The 24,594-nt window shown below is 32.5% G+C and overlaps 2 protein-coding genes across 3 annotated transcripts; both read right to left on the bottom strand.

The window, feature by feature from the left end:
* Positions 1–5,156: 5,156 nt before the first annotated feature.
* LOC108467763 (bax inhibitor 1-like) lies at positions 5,157–7,574 on the bottom strand. Its single transcript, XM_017768520.2, has 6 exons — positions 7,208–7,574; positions 6,549–6,692; positions 6,366–6,457; positions 5,838–6,024; positions 5,581–5,736; positions 5,157–5,473 (listed from the first exon to the last, which is right to left on the bottom strand). Exons 1-6 carry the CDS (start codon positions 7,307–7,309, stop codon positions 5,423–5,425), a joined length of 732 nt encoding a protein of 243 aa, XP_017624009.1. The 5' UTR covers positions 7,310–7,574; the 3' UTR covers positions 5,157–5,422.
* A 264-nt stretch (positions 7,575–7,838) lies between these two features.
* On the bottom strand, positions 7,839–12,981 carry LOC108467714 (uncharacterized). 2 transcript variants are annotated; one of them, XM_017768457.2, is made up of 15 exons: positions 12,454–12,981; positions 12,298–12,371; positions 11,260–12,087; positions 11,071–11,137; positions 10,904–10,966; positions 10,716–10,779; positions 10,498–10,591; positions 10,342–10,425; positions 10,184–10,273; positions 10,040–10,067; positions 9,211–9,726; positions 9,062–9,123; positions 8,801–8,910; positions 8,630–8,717; positions 7,839–8,538 (listed from the first exon to the last, which is right to left on the bottom strand). In XM_017768457.2, exons 1-15 carry the CDS (start codon positions 12,812–12,814, stop codon positions 8,224–8,226), a joined length of 2,844 nt encoding a protein of 947 aa, XP_017623946.1. In that variant the 5' UTR covers positions 12,815–12,981; the 3' UTR covers positions 7,839–8,223. The 2 variants fall into 2 exon arrangements, with proteins under 2 accessions (XP_017623946.1, XP_017623947.1); XM_017768458.2 differs by having other exon boundaries at positions 12,298–12,368.
* Between the last annotated feature and the right edge of the window lie 11,613 nt (positions 12,982–24,594).

The following is a 24,594-nucleotide window of genomic DNA, read 5'->3' as shown; positions in this document are numbered from 1 at the left end:
TTTCTTATTTATTTTATTTGTACATTATTGCACTGTCTTGGGTATCGTATCTTATAAAATTGGCTACATTATATAGGGAGGAATTGAGATATAGGGGTTATTCATGTTTTTAAATTTTAAGGGTTTGGTTTGTTGGAGGAGAGCATGATTCGTTTCTCATAGACTTGTAAAGACTATATAAAGTAAAACAACTAATTAACTAAAAAAAACCTCAAAAAAGAAAACTATTTATCTAAAAAAAAAGGGAAAAAACACTAACATTAATGAGAATTTTTCCTACTAAAATTATTTCTTCCCATAAATGTTTAGCCCAACGAATAAGTGATCGTAATCTGTAATTATGAAATATGTGTAACAAATAAAAATTGTTTGATAAAATTTTGAATTTTTTCTTACTATTTAAATTTTGAAAATAAAAATTTTAATATTTAATATTTTAGATGTGAATGTTAATCATTTTAAATTCTCACTTAAATAAAATTTTGAGAGGAAAATTTTTTAAGAAGAGAAAGAAAAAATGGGTAGATAATCACTTAATGCTAATAATGTTAAATTGATTTTATTTTAAATATATATATTTAAATTAAGTATCTCTTTTTAAAGAAAGTTAAATATTTAAATTATCTTATTTAATTTTATTTAAAACTATCTAAAAATATACATAATTTTATATTAATATGTAAGAAATAAATAGTTTTAAACATCAATATTTATTTTTATTAAACAACATAATTATAATTAGAAACTCTACAATACATGTATGCATGGGAAACCACATATTTAGAATAAAATGTATGTTTAAAATAACATGCAATAAATAATGAAATATATTCTTTGAAACTAATCAATAATTACATATATACGATATTAAAATAAAAAAATTAGATTAAATTATAAGTAAAACTATATGTAAACACATGAATACATCATATTAAGAATACTAAATGAATACAAATATTTATCATAGTGCTGTCATCAATCCTAAGTTGATGTCGAGTTAATTTGTGACACAATCTCAATCAACAACATCATTAATTTATACAATTGATATAGGTAATAAAGTGTGCATAATAATAATAATAATAATAATAATAATAATAATAATAATAATAATAAAAGTGAAGTTTTGGTTGAATGGTAATTTTAAAACTTTTCAATGTAATTGGCATGAGTTCAAATCCTTTATATGTATATTTTATTATTTTTAAATTAAAAGAATAAATTACCTTTGATAATATTACTTATTTTAAATATGAAAGGTCATTTTTATAATTTTTCTAACCAAATTGGTGTCTAATTGACTCGTGACACTAACTCAATCAAAGATTTTACTAATGATATAAATTCACCACATAAATTTTTGTAACACCCCTAACCCGTACCCGTCGCCAAAATAGGGTTTCGAAGCATTACCAAAATATCCAAAAAAAAATTCAATTCATTCATGCAAATCACTATTCATTAACCAAGATTATTTATAACGTCCCTTAATTGGACCCTCAAGGTCCAATACGAGCATTAGAATTGAGTCGGGACTTAATCGAGACCTCTAAGAATTTTTCGTGAAATTACAAAATTCTTTTAAGGTGCAGGGCTCACACGCCCGTGTGGTCCAAGGGACATGCCCGTGTGACCCTGGGACACACCCATGCTAGAGGCCGAACATGTAACTCTCTGACTTGCACACACTGTCGTGTCACACGTCAGTGTGCTAGGCCGTGTGGTTAATTAATTTAATTCGAATTAGGTGCAGGTTTCACATGGCTAGGACACACGCCCACGTTCCAGGCCATGTGGCACACACGATTGAGACACACGCCCGTGTCTCTGCCAGTGTGCCCAATTCTAAGCATTTTGTTTTTCAAAATTTAGGTGCAGGGGACACACGGCCTAACCACATGTCCGTGTTACTAGGCCGTGTGTCATGCACGGTTTAGATACACGCCCGTGTGTCTGCACGTGTGGACAAAATGAAGTCATTTCCTAGCTTCAGTTCTCACCCAAAATCACCCAAAAACCTACACAATAAACACTTAACCAATTCCAACCAATTCTAGGATCCAATTGAACAAATTCTTCATTCATCAAGGCATACCATTTCATGCATACATGGTTACTAACTCACCTTAGTTAACTTAGACATTCACAACATTGGGTCACATGAACTTAGCATAACACATGTGGATAGATATATATATCATAATAGTTTAGTAAATCATATCCCAAAATGAGTCATCACTAGCCATTGCAATAGCTAGGTTACAAAATGACACTTTAAGCCACTATTCGCCAAGTTTCCCTATACATGCCATTACACCAAAATGATTTCACTAAATGTACCCAAAATGCTAGGTTGATAGTGTGACGATACTCCAACAATATTCCAACCTTCACGAGCTTCCGAGCACTATAAAACAAGGGAAAAATAAAAGTAGTAAGCATTACATACTTAATAAGTTCGTATAACAGAAACTAAACTTACCAATCTTGTTTAATAAATATAAGCATACATATCATGCTTTCCATCCATTTGGCTAAATTGCCTAAACACATACAATCATTCAAACATGTTAGTCACCAAAATCTTCATATCAATCACGTAACATAGATGAGCTCATCAAGCAATGTTCTTTCAAGTCATTATCATTTTATCTCAAGATTTTCATGCCAAGTCAAGAATTATATGTCCATTGAATCATTGAAACCCTGGTGAAGGCTCAAGTAGTACACTCGAGATGTACGATTCATTAATCCGTCAATTCTTATTGATGGTACCCCTTAAGGTACTTAACCAAGAGCCACATGCCGTATAACAGGATTACCAGTCCAGGCTAAATCCTTATTATAACGTATGCTCACAAGAGTTCGATTAGGGTTACCAATCCAGGCTAAACCCTAATCATAACGTGTGCTCGAGAGGTATTATATCAGGATTACCCGTCCATGCTAAATCTATTATATAACAAGGTCATTGGGATTACTCATCTGAGCTAAATCCCGTCCGCAACAAATACAGGACCTTATTAGTTTCGGGAAAGCATATACATTCATTGAAATTCAATATTCAATCGGGACTTAACCCTTTATCACCATTTTAAGCATGTATAGTTTTCTATCATAACATACAAGTAAGTCAAATTAACATAAATCACATTACATACAATAAAACATTCAATTTACATAATTATATATTCGATTAAGTTACACGAACTTACCTCCACACTTGTTTGCGTAATAATCTACTAATCTAAAATCTTTTCCTTTCCTCGATCTAACCTCGAGTTTGTGTTTTCTGAATCTATATAAATTAATTTAATCATTAATTTCATACATTTCATACTTAGACAGACTCAACTTATGTCCTAGGCAAAATTACCATTTTACCCCTAACTTTTCCAAAAATTTCGATTTTGTCCCTAGGCCCAGAAAATGAAACTTATGCAAATTACTCCCTATTCCAAGCCTAACCAAAGCCCCATTACAAATTTTCCAGCACATGTTTACATAAAATTTCATAATTTTTCATCAAATTTTACAAGTTTACATTTTAGTCCCTAAATCAAGTTAAAGTTATTTATCTATCAATAATATTTCATTTTCTACCATAAATTTCTAATTTCCAGCATAATACATCCATGACCCATTTTCATGCCTTGATAACTTTTCAAATTAATCCCTCAAATAGAGAGATTAAGTTATCCCGGTTCAAAAAATACCAAAATTACTAAAAATGGGACAAGGAAACTTACCCAATTAGGCCTTGAAAGCTTATTTTCTCTCTCCTAGGGTTTCCATGAGTTTTTAAGGTTGAAGATGACAAAATAAGATGATATAATTCTATTCATCTTTTAATTAATTAATATTTTAATATTTTCAATTTAGTCCCTTGTCTTTTTCTATAATTCCATGGATAAGTCACCATAAAAATCTAAATACTTTTATTAATGGTCTAATTACCATATAAGGACCTTAAGTTTTGAATTCCATAGCTATTTGATCCTCATAGCTACTAGAATTCAATTTTCGCATTTTATACGATTTAGTCCTTCTCGTAATTAGGCACTAAATCGATAAATTTTTCATATCAAAATTTTCACAGGTCATATCTATCATATTACGGGCCATATGGTAAAATAAAAATAAAATATATTTTGGATCGGATTTGTGGTCCCAAAACTACTGTTCCGATTTCACTGGAAAAATGGACTGTTACATTTTAGGCTTAAATGGTAAAGAGCCCACAAAAAGTAAATGCATGATCTATTTTCAAATTTAGTTGTCACATTTATTTCTACGTTAACTACCGCGTAAGTTGTCACGGCTTAACAAACATTAGGGATTTCAACTGAAAACATAATTTCAAGCGTTAAATTGATTGTTAATTTTCGAATAAGAGCTCATTTAGGTGTTGTTTTCCGTTATGAGCTCAATTAATAATTCATTTGTTTTATGAAGAATTCTTTTTATCATTGAAGTTAATTTTTTAATATAAATTCAGTACTTATAAAATTAAATGTTAAAAATTCAAGATTTAATTTTTTTAACACTTAATTTTTTTAGTTTATCAAACAAGACCCAAAAATTTGTAATTTGTAATAATGAAATATTGGTATGTTTTTATATATATTGGAGCAAAAACCAGTGAAAACATAAAACCTTTATGTCGGCTAAAGGCTTCAATTGGAAATAAACCTTTTATGAATTGCTTGTATAAAGATTAAACCATTAAAATGGTTTCAAATATTATATATTTTAAATCCTGCATTTTTCTTTTTTCTTTTTCTTTTAAGTAATATTTAGCTTTGGTGTCATGTAACGCATCAACATTCCTCTTTTAACTTTTATGTAAGCAACTCCTAAAAAATTAACCGCAATATGATCTTTAAAAATCATCAGAGTTTTTTCAAAAATCAAGTCAAATGTAAACATTAAAGCAAACGTACAATTCAAAATTACTCGAGAAAATAAAGTTTGATAGAAGATAATGAATTTTATTTTATAAAATCATAAGTCAATCCTTAAACTTAAAATTAATGCATTTTTTGCTTATCGATTATCAGGAATTGCAAAATTTAATATTTAGATTGTGATAAGACTATTTGAACATGAAAAATAGAGCTTTAATATGGTAACATGCAATGAAGACTATAAAAAAATTTAAGCCACGAAAAATGCAAACATAGTAACGTGTTATTAATTTGATGTACTCTTCCAAGTACTAATCAATACCATCAAAAGATGCAGAAAATAAAACCTATCTTCTTTGGATATATTAACATGGTGCTTTAGTACAAAGCGCAAGAAAACTTGTATTCATCACAACCTTCATCTTTCCAAGGCAAAAGAGAAAAAGAAAAAAAAAAAGAAAAATGATATCAGATTAGCAAACCTCCGCTGCTACCGCTTTCAGCTTTAGCATGATCTAGTCACGCCTCTTCTTCTTCTTCTCACTCTTCTCAGCTGAATTTTTCAACTGAAACAAGTAGGTTCAATGTTAGTTCATATACATCAGAATGATGGGTAATACGTATAAATTAAGTTACTAAAGATATTACAAAGAAAGGTTGGTCATTGACTCACCATAATTATCAGAATGCGGACAAATACAGCAACAAAGTCAGTGAAAAGGGTAAGGGCATGCTTAACATAGTCCAGGTCACCCAAGTGTGCCTTTTCAATAATGTCTTGAGTATCCACTACCATGTAGCCCACAAACACCAAAAGCCCGAAGTAGATCTATAAGAGCAATCAATTGAGCCACAGGAATGTCAGTCAAAACCAATAGCAGCTTTTCACGAACTAAAACAACACAACCTTTGGAATTACTATTCACTCACCTCAAACATAAAGAAGGCAGCGCTACCACCAAAGATAGAGGAAGCAAAATGCAACCACAGAAGCATGGACACACCAGATGAAAGCAAGCCACCAAGGTAAAGGTACTCTCTGCGCTTTGCTAACATAGCAGCTCCTGAAAAACATGCAAAGGCTATTGCAGTTCCCACAAATGCAGCTACCAAAACACTGTCATGATGCAGAGAAAAGAACACCGTAAGAATAATTCATTCTGTTTATTTATTGAAGATGTAGAAAGGAAGAAAACAAATAGTCACCCACCCAAATCAAATGTACAGGTCTAGACAAGGATAAAAGTATAATAAAAATTAAGCTTAATCATCCACCACTATGGAGAGACCCCCTAACCTTTTGAATCTAGGGTATCAATAGCCGAATTTTAATTTAGGTAAGAATAATACCCTCCAAAAGAAAAGCAAGATGAATTTATTTGTTAACACTATTTCAAATCTAAGTACTTTAATCAATTGAATATATAAACTATCCATTCAATAAAAAAAGAGAAATACCTTGGATCAATCTGAATGGCCAAGTCAATCAGAGGACCAACTGAAGCCCCTTCGAACACTGCAGATGCCATCAGAAGAGAAACTCTCTTTTGCTGCAAATTTTCGATACCAAATTAGAAGCTGAGTTCTAAACATGCATAAAGAACCATCATTTATTAAAGACAAATCAAGCAAGAAACTTACTTCCTGATAAGGAGGGATAGAGAGGAGCCAAATCATGGTTCCGAAGCATGCGAATGATGTGAGGTAACCCCCAATGTTCCATAAGATATGAAGATAAGCCCCAAAAGCAGAGGCAACCAGGGCACAACATAAGGTCAAATAAACCTGCCAATTGAAAACGCACCATTCAGTCGAAGATTAAATCATAATAGAAATTAGAAACATAGAAAGTTGAGAACCATTCTTTTTCAGTCTCAGAACCCAAGAAGATTCAATCCAAGTGATCAACCAAATAAATAAATAAAACTGAGAAACCCTAGGTTACAAATTAGGGGCATATTCAAGATAAATGAACAAACCTACAAACGAAAAACACTATATTCAGATAATCAATAAAACAAAATCTGGAAGCAAAGACTAAATTAAACAGATAAAATCTGTACTAATATCGAAGATAAAATCATTACAGGCATTAGAATCACATGAGAACAGTAGAGGTTTTTACACTAGAACAGAGGAAAGATTCGTTCCAAGAGATCAGCCAAAACATCAACGTAGAAAGCCTTAGGTGACAAATTAGGGGCAAATTCAACAATAATTGTCAATTCGAAAAAGGATATGTTACATCAGAATCTCCATTTTTTTCCTCCTTGAGAAAATTTATTTGTAGGGAGGATTACCCTTTTGAGATGAGATTGAACGACGGGAGAAATCTGACGGAAATTCTTGAGTGTATCGTAACTCCAGTTGCTTCTCGATCGCGATTCAAAGAACGCTTCCATTGTTTGTCGAGAGAGAAAATAACTGAAAATTGCTCAATTGTTAGGAAGAGAGATAGAAACCGTCTTGTTTTTTATTTGATTTCGGTAACATTTTGTGGATCGCAGTATTTAATGGGACTGGTTCAGATAATTTCCCGGAAATTTCCAGATAGCTAATGACTAAAAGGCCCCTCTCAGATTTATGTATTGAAGTTTCTTCCAACTTGGCTGGAAATTCCTTTATTTTATTTTATTTTATTGACAAGAGTTATAGGAATTTATAATCTGAGTACTTGCTGATTTTGAATTTTATATTCTTAAATAATAATTAAAGTTGTCGTAACTGATTAATTACGAGAAATTTCTTATTTTAAAAAAATAAAACATATAAAAGTTTATTATTTTAAATTACTGTTGGCGTTGGCAATAAAGGAAATAAAATAGCAAATGCTCTAGAAAATTCGCGGCTTCATAGGTTGACCAATAGCTTCCCGATGACAGGCAAAGACATTAGAATTCCTTTGTCAGTAAGGAAAAAATCTACGCAATATGAACAAATAGGATATTGCCATGTCACCATGACACCTAATTTCATTAACTAAAAGATTTAATAAGAAATACAGTAATTGCACATGAACCTTCTCCTACTGATAGTGTAGGTGTACCTCTCACGGACTGTCACGTAACCGTTTCTTTACAAGTATCTACACCATCTATCCCTTCCATGCCAAACAAAGAATCCGACCAAAAAGAATCACAATCTTTTTTTACATCTTAATTCTTCGCGTAGTGAAAGGTTCAAGTTTAACGTAAGCAATAGGTTAAGTATCTATCCCCCCCCCTTGGTTACAACATTGACACATGTAAGCGCATGTGTTACTGCATTTACATTTACAGCAGAATAGATCCCCAAAACTGCAAGTAGATCAGGCTTTTTAAAGAGAAACCTTTAAAGATTTACTGATCCTTTCTCCCAGCAAAAGATTGTTGCTGCTGTTGGTACCGGAGTCCGAGCTAAGCCCCTGCTTGAAAGCTCTTTGCTTTCTCAAGTTTTCGTGTATTGAAGCCAAGAATTCATGCTTCAGAGCATCCTCTGCTGTAATTCTTACTCTTGGGTTCACTGTTAAGCACTTGTCTACAAGATCGTAAAGTGAGTTTGGTATCTCCTTGAGGAAGTCTCGTCGTTTGGTATTCATTTGGCACCACTCCCGTAGGCTCATAGATGTCAAATACTTCTTCCCGTAGAGGTCCTACAGCAATTCATACTCATCAATACAATACACCACTATTTACTTTTTGATTAAATTATTAAAAGTTAGAGGTCACGCCTTATATGTTTACCTCAGGGAATGAGCATTCACGATTATGTAACTTAGCAACTTCCCAAAGATCTTCACTCCCTCTCAGCTTTGCAATATCCTTTATGTTCCTGAAAGTTACAGTGATATTAGCAACATAAAGCTTTAAGCAGAAACTGGATCGAGTAATTTGAATTTAAGCAAGAAGTTTTACTGTTCAGGATCGCCAAAAAAGGGTGATTTCCCAATCATTAAGTAGAGCAAAGTGACCCCGGCAGACCAGATGTCAATCTTTGAACCTTGATGTTGAGATCTAAATAAGACCTGCACTAATCAGGATAGAGCGTTAATATTTTTCTTCCCTATGAATTCAACCTGTAAAACCACCAGCAGGAAACTCCAAATTACCTAACTCTTAAGTTCTCCCCTCTTATTTATATAAAATAAAAACCTAAGGAAAGTAATTACGAATTACCTCTGGAGCTCGGAAGCCTTTTGTTCCAGCACATGGACCTTCTCTCTTATGCTTTCCATCCCCTAAGAGTTAATAAAATTTAACGATTTAGCTATGAAAAATCACTCTTTGAAAGCAAATTTTCAAATTCCAACAGGAATACTACTTACCTTTGTTCTTGGTAAAGCCATCTCCAGAAATAGCAAAGCTAATTGAGTTCAATGGCATTGGAGTAGGATGAAGAACCTGTCTATCCACTTTTCCAGGAGAAGCAGCAACTCGCTTTCTCATGGCAGCTGGAGCACGTGACACTCCATGATTTGGATGCTGCATTGCTTCCTGTGCCAAGCTGATGAGCTCTTTCCTACCTTGGCATGGCAAAGGTTCTCTGACCCTTTCTGCTGAAGGAGTCCTTGCACTTACATCCTTTGCTGAGGTGATGCCTGAGCCATCTGCACCCTGACTATTGATTTTATTCCAGCTACATACATCATTATGAGCCTTCCTTTTGTCTGTTGCCTTCATGTTCTTAGGTTCTAATGTTAACCTGGAGACTTTTGTCATCTCTATATTGATCCCCTCCCTTGATTTGGCATTTAAAAACTTGCTGCTATTTGCAGGATGAATGACTTTGGCAGGAACGCTATTATGATGTAAACTTAAATCATATCCTATCTTCGATTTGTCTGTAAAATATATAACAATGCCACATCAATTAATATCAATAATCTGGAGGTTCCAAGCTAGTAATATCAGGAAACTTTGAAGGAAAACCATTACCATAAAAATAAAAGCAAGACCATTTAATCAGAATAGAGCATATAAGAAACTAAGCATTTGACAAGAAAAGGACAGCTTAGCAGCCACGTTAAAACTTTTTAAATCTTTATGGATATAGAGGGATACAAGAGAAGAAAAATGTTTAGGTGACCCTTTTTGCTGCTTAAAGTATAATAGCACGAGGCTACTTGATAACAAGGTCCGGAAAAAGGAACTTACCCACACTCCTGGACTTTTGATGCAGGTCCTATCAAAATGATATAAAGAACAAAAACACGAATCCTTAAATTAGACCGTGGAAATAATGGAAAAGAAAGCATGTAATGTCCATTCATAGAATGATGTAAGGTCAGCACTACTTACCATGGCAAGATTGAAATCGATAAGATAACCTTTATTGGTCTTACAACTGAAAAGAAAATTTCCAGGTTTCACGTCTCTGTGAACTATTCCCTGCAGATGCATAGAGTTATTACATGTAATTTGTTGAATAGAAACATCACATCTACAAATTTGTATACCTGTTTATGAAGATTTGAAAGGCCTTTAAACAAGCAATAAGCATACCACTGTAACTGAAAAACATCAACTTCTTTTTTCAAAATCTGCACAATGAAACATACTCACCATCAAGCTAAAGAACAAACAACATATGACTGTTAAATTTTAATAATTACCTCAGGTCTATCATGCTCAACATACTGTAGAACAAAGCAATCAGAATTTGCACTCTTAATGCATCCTTCATATCTTATTACAAAGTTTCTACCCCTGAGATTGACAGAGCAGGAATATTTAGGTTTGGAGGATGGATAATAAGAGCTTAATAACAACTATACTTTCATAAACATAAAAATTTTCTTTAAGCGAAACAAACTTTATCTAAATTACTTACCCAAAACGCTCCAACATTTTCAACTCATTGCTAACATAGTTCTTATGTGCACTAGCATGAGGACCTGCAAAGAGATAAATAAGCAATGTAACATAACATCAAGGGAGTGCCCTCATGCACATATTACAATAACAACCATCATTGCAGCATAAAAAACAACAGCATACTGCATAAAATATGCCTCTTACATTTAATGGCAACTAAAGCCCCATCATCCTTCCTCCTTGCCCTGTATACAGTGCCATAACCGCCTGTGAATTAGAGTTTCACCTCAGCTAATCAATAAATCGGCATAGTGATAAGCAGATAAAAAGTGATGAGATATGTAGGCAAGAAATAACCAGATATATTCTACCTGACCCTTCTTCCTCTTCTACAATATAAGATTCAAACTGAGGCAATAACTTTGGTTTTGCCTGATCCTAAAGCATACAAAGATTTAAGTTATAATTAAAATAGTGCAGAACAGCCAATTCAGGATAATAGAAAATACTAGAACATCCAACAAGAGAAAGAAAAACTACAAATGGAAAACTGAGCTTACCTGAGAAGAAACGCAGGCAGAGTTTTCCCTTCTTTCTTCAACATACATGTCTTTCTGATTCTGAGTTGGTTTCTGTACGACATGGACTAATAAATTATCTCTTTCACCATGCTGCTTCCTTCTGAAAGTATTAACAACCTTGGTACGACCTAAAGAATTACTTGGGTTTTTCCTTACTGGAGTCACCCTATACCTCTGATTAGTCTTTGCCTTCTCCGAAGGTTCTGACAGCCGATCCTTTAAAACAAAAGGATTGGCAACGGAATGCATAACACTAGGACCTGCTGGAGGGGTGGGGTATTCCACCACTCGTAGTGACGGCATCTTATGATTGCATTTATCCTCATCAAGCGTTTCCAAATCTCTTCCAGGTGGTAAATTGGAAAGGTTAATGTCAAATGATGGAGAAAGATCTATTTCTTTTCCTTTACTTGCCAAATCAAGTTTCTCCTCTTTCTTGCTGCCGTCAGCAGCTTCGTTATTGTCTGCGGTTCTAAAATATGTTGCAGTATCGTCCATATGTAATTTTGCACCCACCGCTACAGAAATATTGCTATGCCCATCGCGTTCTGGATCGTATACTAGGTTTGCTGTAGAATCTTTGATTTCAGTCTCACTAGCTACCAATGCTGCGCTGGCATTTCTTCCCGTATTGTCTTCCATATTTATTTCGATTTCTGCATTTTTAATGCCCTCCACTTCACAACATAATTGCCTAGCACTTGGTTTGGCTAACAAGTAGGGGTTCGGAACAATATTATTTACCCAGAACGATGGGTTGCTTAATTCTAAAATTTTGCTGATATCATCAGTTAGATTGTAATGTACCTGAATTTTTTTGAATAAATAAGTCTTAGGATACTATAACTTAGAAACGGAGAATTACTGAAAACAGATCTGCTTGATGGCATTTCAACTAGAAATATTGTCGCAAACTAAAAATACAATCGAATTGAGTAAACGAACACTACTCAATATAAATCCCATCGAGTTCATCTGCAGATCTATTGTTTATAATAAGCTCAAAAAAATATATACCTTCGTGAAATAATTCCGACTTCTCTTCACCGAATGAACCAACTCCCTCTCCTCGTCCTCCACAAAACATACTGCTGAAAAATCACTTAAAGATCAACAAGAAAACAAATAGATACGAAATTACACCTAAAAGAGTAACAAATATGTTTCTTTTACCGTCTCGCTTCCTCTTGCCAAACCATATCTTCTGAGGACCACCGAATAGAATCGGGTGCGACGCGAAAAAATTGGCGACAGTGATAATCGGGGCTATGTAAGCGGCCAAAAAGGAAAGGCCTATTGAGGAAATAGCGACGAAATGCTTGTTGCTTAAGAGAGTGATGGGAGAGTGTGGGATGGTACAGAGGGAGGCGATGATAGCCGGGCTTGCCGGAAAGAGAGTACATTGAGAAGCGAGATCTGGGAGAGAGGCGGGCTTGCCGATGAAGACTAGGAGAGAAAAAATGTGCCAGGCCTTGTGAAACTCGGTAGCGGAGAGACTCGGCGAATCAGCGAGTTGCTCCGAGTTACTTTTCATGACGATAATGAATGTAAAGAGAGAAGCAGAAGGAAATGCCGAAAGAGAGAGAAGGAGAAATGTTAGGGTTTGAAAATGGAGGTAATTTTACAGACAATTTTGGGCGGCACTGAGAAAGGCGGGAATTAAGTGAGGGAGATTTTGAGATTTTAGCACGTGCGGTTTTTCCCGCCAGAACTTTCAGTTGTTAACTTATAACGTATGAGTGAATTTATTCTTAAGTTACTCGCTCAATTATTAATATTTTTTTCATTTAATTATCAACAATTATAAAATAATCACTTTTTTTTTTTTACTTTGTCTCTCTTTTTTATTTCGTTTGACTATGGTTAATTAAGTAAAACAATTAATTGTTAAAATTAACACAATAAATTTTGCACTAAACATTTAAATATTATGTCAATTTGATCATAATTTTAAATATTTTAATTCTTACCATTTATATATCATGTAAATTTCATACTTATTCTAACAAAATTATGAAATATATATATAAGTTTTTTCCACATGTGTTTTTTCTTTCTTTTCTCCCCGTCTCCATTTCCTTTTTTCTCTTTTGTTCTCGTTTCTTCTTACTCACCCACAAATCTAGCCGTAATCACATTTACTTTCATTGTGTCAGCATCTTTTTCTAGCAATAAATGGCACCGACGAACTCCCGTTTATTCGCTTTGCTTCGTCATCAGTTCATGTTTTCCCCAAAATTGCTCAATAACTTAAAACGGAACTTTGTTCTCTAACACCAAAAGCTTTCAATATTAAACCTTCTTTGTCTAATGAACCCAATATTCAAAAGATCGAGATCAACTTCTTCTTTTTTCTTTTTTTTTTTTTTGTGGAGACAAGCTTGCAATGATAAAGATTGGGCGTGGATCTTCATTAGTACCAATATTGACTAGTTTCAACTCATCAATAGTGGTTTGATCTCCTTCCTCAAATGATGAATGAGCTTATTGGGCTTCTTCCTCATTTGACTCTTAGTCGATTTCTTTCACGGATAAATAACGAGATGAAAGGACTTTCATATATTCGTACCCTTCATTCATGGATGTATTAATTGAAACTATTGTATGTTGTTTGGCTTTTAAGACTTCACCAGTAGTTATCTTCAATTCAAAACACCTTTTCAGCCGCGACTCTTTTGAAATGTGAGTTTTTATTTTCTTGTTATAGTTAGCCTTTTCAGAACATAAACTCCCTAGAATTGAATGGATAGAGCATGGCTTGGTGACGGATATTTTAGCGCTTGCTTTTTCAGTCTACTCAAAAACTAACTTTTGAAGAGATTGAAGACTTAGGTGATTGACCACGTCTCCCTCGCTCTCTCCTCACAGATCGCGAGTTAAAGGAAGAGATAATTCAACATTGATCAAATCAAAATAATTACATGCGGTGTCTGCAAGTGTGATAGGTCAGTTGTAATATGATTTGTACAACGAGATACATGAATACTCCGAGGATCGAACCCACATGAGTCGAGAATTGAGTGTTTGACTCATTATTGGGGCAATGATGATGATGTTGAGGTTGAACAACCTTGTGCTCGTGGAAATAATGCTAGATGTGTCCCTCATGTTAATGAAGAGGCTTTGGTTAATAATGATTGTAGCCTACCTTCTTTGGCTAAACCAACATTCTCTATTCAACAATTTCGTGGAAATGATGATTTAGAGGCTTATTGTGATGGTAATGTTGGGTATAAATTAGTATGTCAATTCAAGGGGAGATGGCCAAACGAAAGGAGAAGTATGATTGATCTCTCACCTGTTGTGAAATGATATTGGTGTAGTTTAAAAGATCATGAGGGTTTCCAATTTCCAGATCAATATCCAATTAAATAAGAAAGTAAGTATGACCTTCTGCCTTTTGTTGAATCTTCTTACTCTAGTAGAAAAGAGATATGTGATTTTGTGAATCAGAAAAAATGATAGTGAGAATTTTTCCTCAAATATATAGATTTAAATGAGATAGAAATGTCATGTTCTCCTACTGAAATGTATTGTGCTAAACTAAATATTCATAATACTTGTGAGAGGGATATGAGAAGTCTACTTGATAGTCCACTTTTTGTGAGTGAAAATAAATATGAGGTAAAATTGGAGAGTTCTCAAATAGGAAAAGAAAATGAAAAATAAGAAAACACCCATGCAAAAGTGAAGAATGGTTATGTTTTAACTAACCATAACTCAAAATTGTTTAGTGGTGTTTATTTGTTATAGAATTTCAAGAATCCATTGATGGACTTTTAATTACATTGCGCTACCATCGATAAACAATTTTACTTGTGGAAGAGAGGTAAGTTGAACATTGATAATTCTCCAAAAGTGCTACAAGTTAATAAATGTAGGAAAATATTAGAAATTGAATTAAGAAGAAATACCTTGAATGTTTTTGATAGGTATGCTATTGGTTTTGTTTTTTAAATATTTTTCTTACGACATACTTTCTTGTTGGTCAAGTTTCATTAAACATTGGTTTGAATGTTCAATAGATTTTATGGGTTTATCTAGGTTTGTAAAGAAATTTATGCATTTGCGCTTGTAAAAGAATTATCAAACTTAAATCTTAAAAAATAATTTTCGCATAATAATATTAACCTTATTGATTTTTATGTGAAATTGTTGACTCATTGTTGAAAATTCTTATGGATGACCATACATATTCAAAGAAATTTAGAGGTTATTTTTACTTGAACACTCATGTACCTAACATTTATTTGTTTAGTGTTGATAACTTGTTTTTAAAGGAAACACACTTGATCGAAGCTGATTTGAAGGATCAAAATCATGTCTTTGATCCCGAAGATAGTTTTGGTGCACAAGAAAGCTTATGTAAGTATTTGTTAAATTTTTATTGTTATTAATTCTAATCCCTTTTTCTTTTTATGCACCTAAAGATTCGAAGATGAATCTTCTCGAGGAAGGGGGAATGATACGAGTCTCAAGGCACAATTTTAGGCCAATGGACATTACGGGCTAAGTTTCCCTCACAAGAGCCAAATCCAAGCAGTTGAACTCAAAACTCAACCTATTCGCTCAAGACTTTATCATGAATAAATTTTGATAAAAAAAAGTTAAAGATCCAAGTTGATGGACTTTGGAGTTCAATACGGAACAAGGATGAATTATAAGGGACCAATTTTGTTTGTGGACTTAAAATCTCAATTTAGGATGACAAGTCTGTGTGGAATATGTCATCAAGCTTAGGCATCACACTTCAAGGACCCCAATCAAGCCCACATGCCTAGGCATATTATAATAAGTTGAATTACGGTACATTTATTGAAAGGATCTAGGCATTTTTAGGTCAATATATATTCATATAAATTGAATGTCTGTCTCTTAGTTTTGTAATGCACTTTGAATTACTCGATTTTTAAGTTCGGGAGCTCAAGTTATGACCATTTTAGTAAAGATTGTGAAAGTAAAATTTTTGAAATGGATTATTACAAAAAATACGAGTTTCGAGCTTTTATTTTTAGTTTAAATCATATTAGGTTTGATTTTTAGACTAAATTTTTATTATCTGCGAGCTCAATATTGTATTTATTAAGTTTTATTATTTTATTATTCCGAATTTTGAATATTTTTTAGGAGTTTATGTCAATAAGAAAGTTTAGTTTAAAATTAATTGTTTCGGTATACTTGAGAGTTTTAATAATCTATTCAGATTGTGGGGATCATCTTCAAGCTTTTTCTTATCATGTTTTCTTTCTTGGAGGAAAAATTAGAGTCGTTTGAAGGGGGTTGTGGATCCATCTGGTTCCCAAGGCTCCTTAGGACTTCTACACACTACTTTTCCATCTATCTTTTTTATTTTCTTCTTTATTCTATCTTGTTATTGATTAATTGTTCAAATATTTGATTATTTAACTTTTTTCTATCTTAAATATTTATTTTAATTGTTATATTTTAATTCTTATATTTGACTTAGATTTGTTTGTATTTCAGGTTGTGACAAACTCCAAGTTCTCATTCATTCGTCTAGAGCCCTAAGCCAAATTCGCGACTTGGACAAACTTGCAATTTTGTTCTGCACATTCTTATCATGATCAATCTTGTAGGAGTACGGCTTGGTCATAGGTGTATGAAGGTTGAGTTACACAATCGACTTGATATTTGAAAACGTCATTGATAAGCCCAATGATTTGGTTGACAATGACAAAATTCGTTGATTGTTATTGAATATCTTTGACAATTTTCACATTGGATTGTTCATTAGTCTCTTATGATAGATTTTCATGTTGAACTTCTTCATTGTTCGACCTATTCCCAACAAGATCAATGAGTTTTTTTTATCATAAATGTCATCTAGTCATCCTTTTTCTTCGAGGCTTGTAGTGAGACTGTCCACCGTCTTTGATAAAGATGTCATCTGTTCTTCCAATGAAGTGGTGTTAGTTGTCATGGCATTCATCACTTTGGAACTTGGCTTTGAGGGAGATGTTGGAATTGAGTTGTCACTTGGTTGATTATTTTTCTCCTCAAATGACAGTCGTCAAGCTACACTTGATTAATGAGAAGAAACTTCTTCTGTTTCATGAGTTGGTGAAGAATCATAAAAAAATGGATTGTCATTGAGCATCGAAGAAGTTTGATTTAATAACTGAAAAAGAGATTTCGTCTTCTTCCTAGTGTTATAGGGATGAACAAGGACATTGGTGCTTGATGATGAAGTGAAACTGATTGTGAGATTAGCTTAAGCAGGCTTGCAAGGTGGGTTGTTGATAATGATATTCTTTGAGTTCATTGTAAGATCAAATCTTTGACTTTTTTAAAGAAAAGATGAAAGGCGAAGATTATCCCACCAAGTGTGCCCAAAATTTGTACATACAAATTTCGAGTCATAGATTGACCTAAAAATTCAGAGTCAAACTTATTGATAACTTTGAAAAGAAAGTTATGGTTTCTGAAAATTTATTGAATACAGAGAAATCCTCTTTTGATTCTTCTTTTTAGTTTGAGCTTCAATCCAAGAATCACCTAACTTGATCTTGAATAGATGTGGATTGTTTCAAAGGTTGTATTGACTCGCTCTTAAGATGAGTTTGGGCCTTCTTTCTTCAATTGATTTGGACTAAAAGGGGGCTTTCTTCAAAAAAGAGTCGTGGTTTCTTTTCCATGGTTGAACTAGATCAGAAGGCAACTTTTATTCAGAACTAATGTGGCATTTTTCAGAATTTCTTTGAGTTTTTTAGTTTCTTTGTATATTTCTATAATACCTCTAAACTTTTTGAACTTGTGAATATGTAGAATAGCTTGGGTAACCCCTTTTTTTATAGTGTCAATTACTTGAATAAAAAGAGAAATCTAATAGAATTTAACAACTTTTACAAAAAATTAAACTTTTTATTTTTTATTTTTCTCTTAATTACAGATAAAATAATCAATTAATATTATGGCTTATTTCTGAGATGAGTTTGTTGTTTGTTTTTAATCTTACGGTGTGTTTGTTTAGTTGTATTTCATTTTCCGGAAAATATTTTCCTCATTTTCCAGTGTTTGGTAGCCTGAAAACCTTTTCCATTTGGAAAACATTTTCCAAATCACGCGTAAAATCCCTTACATTTTGGGAAAATGTCTTACTGTTTCAATTTCGTAAGACATTTTCCGTGCTTCTCCTTTATCCGTAAGGCCCTTCTCTTCTTCTTTGTTCAATTTCCGTTCTTTTCTTTGCTGGTATTTCGTTTCCTTTCTCCCTCTCTTTCTCTCTTTCTCATGCAATCTCTCTCTCTCTATTTCATAGGCATTTTCCTCTTCCTGCATAAAGCTTTTTTTTCGGGTCTTGGCTTAAGGTAAAGCTCTACCCTTTCTCAAATCCAATGGTTTCTCTTTTTTAGTTACCATTTTTTTGGGGGATTTTCAGGGGTTTTATTTTAGTGAGATTTGAAGTACAAGAACTGTATCCACAGTTCCAAAAGCTTCATAAAATAACCCTGAGAGGCTAGTTTTGCTTAATCTTAATAAACCCCCCAAAAAAATTCTCATATTTCCTGTGGATTTGAGATAAAATAATTTACTAACTGCTTCATGTAAATGTATATATATACATACTTACTACTCGTCGCTCAACTTAAACAGATTCAGTGATCACATTCTGCTGCTCTTAATTTCTCTTTCTTTAATTTTCCTCTGTTTAATGTTGCATATGAGGACAAAGATGGATGATGTCTGTAATATATAATATGAATAGAAAGCTGAAATGTTGCCCCTGGCTTTTGTCTTTTTTAATGAATGAATGAACGAATTGGGCTGTTTGATCGTGAGTTACTAGAAACATTGATATAATAATTTACTTGTGCTGGCTGTATTTCCATGTGATGTATGTATTTTAGGAATCACTCTAGTCCATGTGAGAGAACAAAACTCCATTGGACCACCTTAGAAAATGACACTGATGTTCAACAAATTTGACTTTTCTCTATACCACTTGTGTGTTTTTCTGTTAATATTTTTTACGTTTGCCAATGTTGACCTGTGTTTTTTGTATTGGGATAGATGGATACTACAATATAATGAAATTTAATAAACTACGAATAAAATATCATTTGGTAGGATACTACAATAAATCATTTGCTGTAATTAGCCTGTGTCCGGAGTCAAGCTTGAAATTTTATGCCTTCTTTGTTTCTTTAGCCGATTTTATGCCTGAAATTTTAACCGATTTTTTCTTTTGATCTTTCTTCAGATTCACCTTTTTGTTGCTGTTCGTCAAGATTCTGTTGTTGTTTCAGGTAATTCTTCTGTTTTTGAATGGAATTTTTGTTAGATTTTTCTGCTGTCGATTCAATGGTATGTGCTGTGAACTAGATTACTATGAAATTTTCTTTGTGAATCAGATTACTGTGTAGGGTAGTCATGTGTAACTGTAAATTATTTATGCATTGTCTTTGCAAAGCATGTGTGGATAGCTACTATAAGGTATGTGTAAACTGCTTTGGCAAAATATGTGCTAATTGTCCTTGTAATGCTTGAGTAAATTGACTTGAAAGGTACTTATGTGCGAATCCTATGTAAGTAATTATCTGCTACCCGATTTAGTAAGATTTTATATGTCAATTGATTTAGTATATGTATATATCAATGTGCGAGTCGTAATGATGTGTGAGCTGTGTAATTTGCGAGTCATAGTGATGTGTGAGCTGTGTAATGTGTGAGCTACAATGATGTACGAGTTGTGTACTGTGCAAGCTATGTAATGTGTGAGCTGTAGTAGTGTGTGAGCTGTGAAAATATGCAAATTGATCCTATAAAGCATGTGCAAGCTTTTTGCAAAATACAATGTACGGACAGCACATTAGGAGTTTAAACTGTGCTTATCTGATTCTTGTATATTTGATTCAAGTTCGAGATAAATATCTAAGTTTGAGAAATTGAACTTATAACTAAAAAGCAGCACATATAATATTGTTGTTTGATTAGTATGGTGTTTTTAGTTTCTTAGATTGAAAGGTTCTGTCGGCATCTTTTGACAAAACAATGTTATGGGTCACTCGGTCGGTTATCTAGATATAGGAAACTTCAACAGTTCAACTCTTTCATTATCTCTTTAGCCAAATGGATGATTGATCATGAGCAGTTTATTGAATAATGATTGTTGCTTTATCATTATCGGTTGACGACTTCAAATTTGAAGCATTGGTATAGCAGACTTATTAATTATTTAGCAAAACTTATCAAGTTCCTTTTCTTTTGCTATTGGCTCTATTTATAGGATGTTCATTCTCTTTGAGAGGTGTGCAATTAGAATGCTAGAAGATTGAATCATCTTTCTCTAATTATTTATTTCCAGCTTTTCTTTGATTTTTTGTGTTGAGATTTTCATATTCACTATGGTATTGAGAACTCTCGTGTATTGATCAGAGACTGATATTGGGTGTATGCTAGTTGATTTCTAGTTCTCTATTAGGCAAAGATAAATTCTAGTTGTATTAGTATCGATAAAAATAAAAAATAAAAAACATTTAGCATGAATTAATGATATTATAAAAATAAAATAATAAAATAATATCAAATTAAAATATAAATATTAATTCTTAATTCATAAATTTAAATATAATAAATAAACAGTAACCATAATTTAACCTAAAATAATCTGTACTAACATAGATTTAATAAAAATTCGACATTATTAAAAGTTTTTTGCAACTTTTTAATTAATAAAAATAATTTCAGTCGTTATAATTATTTTAATAAATATATATCTTTAAAGTCTTGACTTTTGGATATCTTCATGAGCTACTAGTGTATTAGATATCAATTTTCATATATGTATGTATGCACTTTAGTCATGGTAGCTTTATTCATATATGTGATCTTATGAAAAGCTTGCACCTTTTTGTAGTGATCAAATATTTGTATGGCATTGTTTTGTGTAGATGGATCGTAGTCAACATCGAAATGTAATTCTCTGCAATGTGGCTTCGGTTTTAGCTTTTGGGGCTCTTTGGATTAAAAAATTAAAAACTAGGAAGGAAATTACTTCTCACCCTCGTGTGAATCGAGATTATGAAAGAGAAAATTATATTAATAGTATTTTATATAGTGGTGACCAACATTGTATTAATATGATAAGGATGAGACTGATTGCCTTTTTTAATTTGTGTGATATTCTTAGTAGGAATAATTTATTACAATCAACTAAATCTGTGAATATTAGGGAGCAAGTAGTGATATTTTTACATATAATTGGTCATAATGTAAGGTTTCGAGTGATTGGATCTAGATATTATAGATCAACTGAAATAGCTCACCGTTACTTTAGGATTGTATTGAGAGCTATTTTGAAATTGTATAAACTAGTTATTAGATCACCTGATGAGTCAACTCCTAGTGAAATAAAAAACAATCGAAGGTTTTATCCTTATTTTAAAGATTGTATTGGAGCATTAGATGGAACTCATGTTTGTGCATCCGTTCCACCTAGCATTGAAGGAAGATTTCATAGCCGTAAAGGGGGGACGACACAAAATGTATTGGCTGCCATTACATTTGATTTGAAATTTTCCTATGTTCTAGCTGGTTGGGAAGGTAGTGCACATGATTCTCGTATTTTAAGTGATGCACTTTCACGCCCAATAGGATTAAGAATTCCAGAAGGTAATAATTATCATTAAATACCAAACAGTTCTAATAAGCTCATAATTTATTATGTTTTGTAAAATTGTAGGCAAATATTATCTTGCTGATGCTGGATATGGCATCCGAAATTGATATATTACCCCATATCGTGGTGTCCGATATCATTTAAAAAAGTTTAGTGCTCAGGGGCCTGAAAATGCAAAGGAACTCTTTAATATTTGACATTCATCATTGCGAATCACTATTGAACGTGTTTTTGGGATTTTGAAGAAACGGTTTCTTGTATTAGATGCTGAACCATTTTGGAATTTTCAAACTCAAGTAGATATAGTTTTGGTTTGTTGTATCATTCATAATCATATCATGGGAGTTGATCCTAATGATTTACTTAATCAAGGATTATACGAGGAGTTTGAGTCTGATTTGATAATACCAACTCTTACGGAGTGAGAAGAAAGAGAAGAAGCAAGAGAATGGTCTGCTAAGAGAGACGAAATTGCACAAACTATGTGGATTAATTATATGGCTAGAAATATTAGGTAGGTTTAGGTCATAGGTTTGTTGTTTCTATGTTATGTATGTTTTAGTATTAAAATTGTTCTTTTTTTGTTAATGTTTGTTGGATAATGATATTAAAATTTTAGTTTGTTGGATTTTGAAATTATTATGTCTTGAATTTGTTAGATATTGATTATGTTAAGCTTGTTAGATATTGAATTTATTATGTTTTAAGCTTGTTGGATATCGAAATGATTGACAATGACAATTATTAATGTAGAATGGGTAAGGGCAACAAAGAAGGGACCTCCAAGCAATTCAGGTGGACAAAACCGATGGAACATGTTTTTCTTGAAATTCTAGCAGAGGAGGCCCAGAAAGGAAATAAGCCTTCTAATACTTTCAAAACAGTTTCTATTAAACGAGTTGTCGAAACTATTTCTAAAATATTCCAAGTCCAATGCGATGCGAAGCATGTGGAAAATCATTTGAGATTATAAAAAACCAATGGCAAATTATATGCAAAATTCGAGGTGAAAATGGTTTTGGATGGGATGATAACATGAAAATGATCACATGTGATAGAGCGACATATGATGCAGCAGTGATGGTAATATATGTATATATATGTTAAGTATATTTCAATTGTTTTATACTTGTTATTCTAATTGTGTATAATATCCAACAGGCACACAAGAAGTATGGACCATTTTTGAATAAAAGCATTGATCATTATGATGAAATGGCTTTGGTTGTTGGCAAAGATATAGCAACAGGGAGTTTTGCCAAAACATTTGCTGACATAGATTTGGATGATGGTAACCAAGATTCAGTGCTTCTAAACTACTACAATGAAGAGGATGAAGAGGTAAGAACAAATGTATCTTCATTTGGCACATCCAAACGTAAAAGAAAAAATGTTCAAGAAAGTGTCGTTGATGAACAAGTTAAATTTGTGGGTGAACAACTTGGCAAAATTGCTAACGCTTTAGAACAATTTACTGTGGATAAGACACCACAGCTTTACAAACAAGTGATGTCGATGGAGGAAGAAGGATTTCATGATGACTTCTTGTGTTCTGTGTTTGATTATCTAGTGAGTCATGAATCGAGGCCAAAGCTTTTTAGTTAAAATAAGAAGCATAAAAAATTTGGCTTAAAAATTTTCTCAAGGTTGAAGATATTGATACTTTTATGTGGTGTAATATTTAGTTATGCACTTGGACAATCTTTGTTATTATGTGGTGTACTACTAATTATGCATTTGAATAATATTATTAATTTCTAGTATTAATTGTGGTTTGGAAGCTAATTTATAATTATTCAATCCTTGTTTTTATTTTTTAACACAATTACAAATAATTTATTTGACTTTGGTTGTTTTCAATTTATGAAGGTTAATATTGTAGCTTAATAATTGAGTATTATTATATATTTAATTTAATTTATTTATTTATAAATAAATCATTGCAATATATGTAAAAAATTTAAAATATAAAAATTTATTAATATGTATATAAATTTATTAATATATGTAAAAATAACTTTTACGGAAAATATTTTAGGAAATTTACCAAATAACAGAAAATATTTTAAACAGCTTCATCTAAACACCAGAAAATATTTTCAGTAAATTATTTTCCAGAAAAATAAATATTTTCTAGAAATTATTTTTCGGAAAACATTTTACTGGCAAATAAATATACCCTTAATTTCTCTTGTTATATAATTTTCTTTCTGACACTTTTTTCCGTTTTGATATGCTGATGGAAATGGGTTGGTTAGATTATGTTAGTTACTTGTTGTAGGTCTGGGGAATGGGAGTTGCATGGCTTATATGCCATTCGAGATTGATAAATTTTAGTAATGGGCTTGTCTATATAGCCAGATGTCTATTTCAAGGAAAACGTGGTCAGTATATGCATGATATTCTTTTAAACTGGAAATTGAATAATATATAATAATAAAAAAAATTCATTTAGTTTTCTGACTTTATTGTTTTGTTTTCATATTGCAGGTTGGATGGTATTGGTTTAATATTACCTTGTAATGCTGAAATTATGACTTTGACTTAAAATTCTGTACTTATGCTGAAATTTTTGTAAGGATTAACGATGATATTTGTTGCCAATGCACACTTTCGATAATTAAATAGGTCCTACCATTGATCCTCGTCCACAAGTTTTATTTTAAAAACTAAAA

Source organism: Gossypium arboreum, chromosome 8 (assembly GCF_025698485.1).
Source record: "Gossypium arboreum isolate Shixiya-1 chromosome 8, ASM2569848v2, whole genome shotgun sequence".
NCBI classification, from domain to species: Eukaryota; Viridiplantae; Streptophyta; class Magnoliopsida; order Malvales; family Malvaceae; genus Gossypium; species Gossypium arboreum.
Note: the sequence above shows the minus strand (reverse complement) of the source record. Positions and strands in the feature narration are given on the sequence as shown.

Coding starts and splice junctions, on each gene's coding strand:
- LOC108467763 (XM_017768520.2), bottom strand. CDS start 7,309: ATGGAAGCGTTCTTTGAATCGCGATCGAGAAGCAACTGGAGTTACGAT. Junction 6,025..6,365: donor GCCATTCAGATTGATCCAAG/GTATTTCTCTTT, acceptor GCATCATGACAG/TGTTTTGGTAGCTGCATTTG. Junction 5,737..5,837: donor CTGCCTTCTTTATGTTTGAG/GTGAGTGAATAG, acceptor TTGCTCTTATAG/ATCTACTTCGGGCTTTTGGT.
- LOC108467714 (XM_017768457.2), bottom strand. CDS start 12,814: ATGAAAAGTAACTCGGAGCAACTCGCTGATTCGCCGAGTCTCTCCGCT. Junction 11,138..11,259: donor CTGCCTGCGTTTCTTCTCAG/GTAAGCTCAGTT, acceptor TGTATGCTTTAG/GATCAGGCAAAACCAAAGTT. Junction 10,426..10,497: donor TTGAGCATGATAGACCTGAG/GTAATTATTAAA, acceptor TTCATTGTGCAG/ATTTTGAAAAAAGAAGTTGA.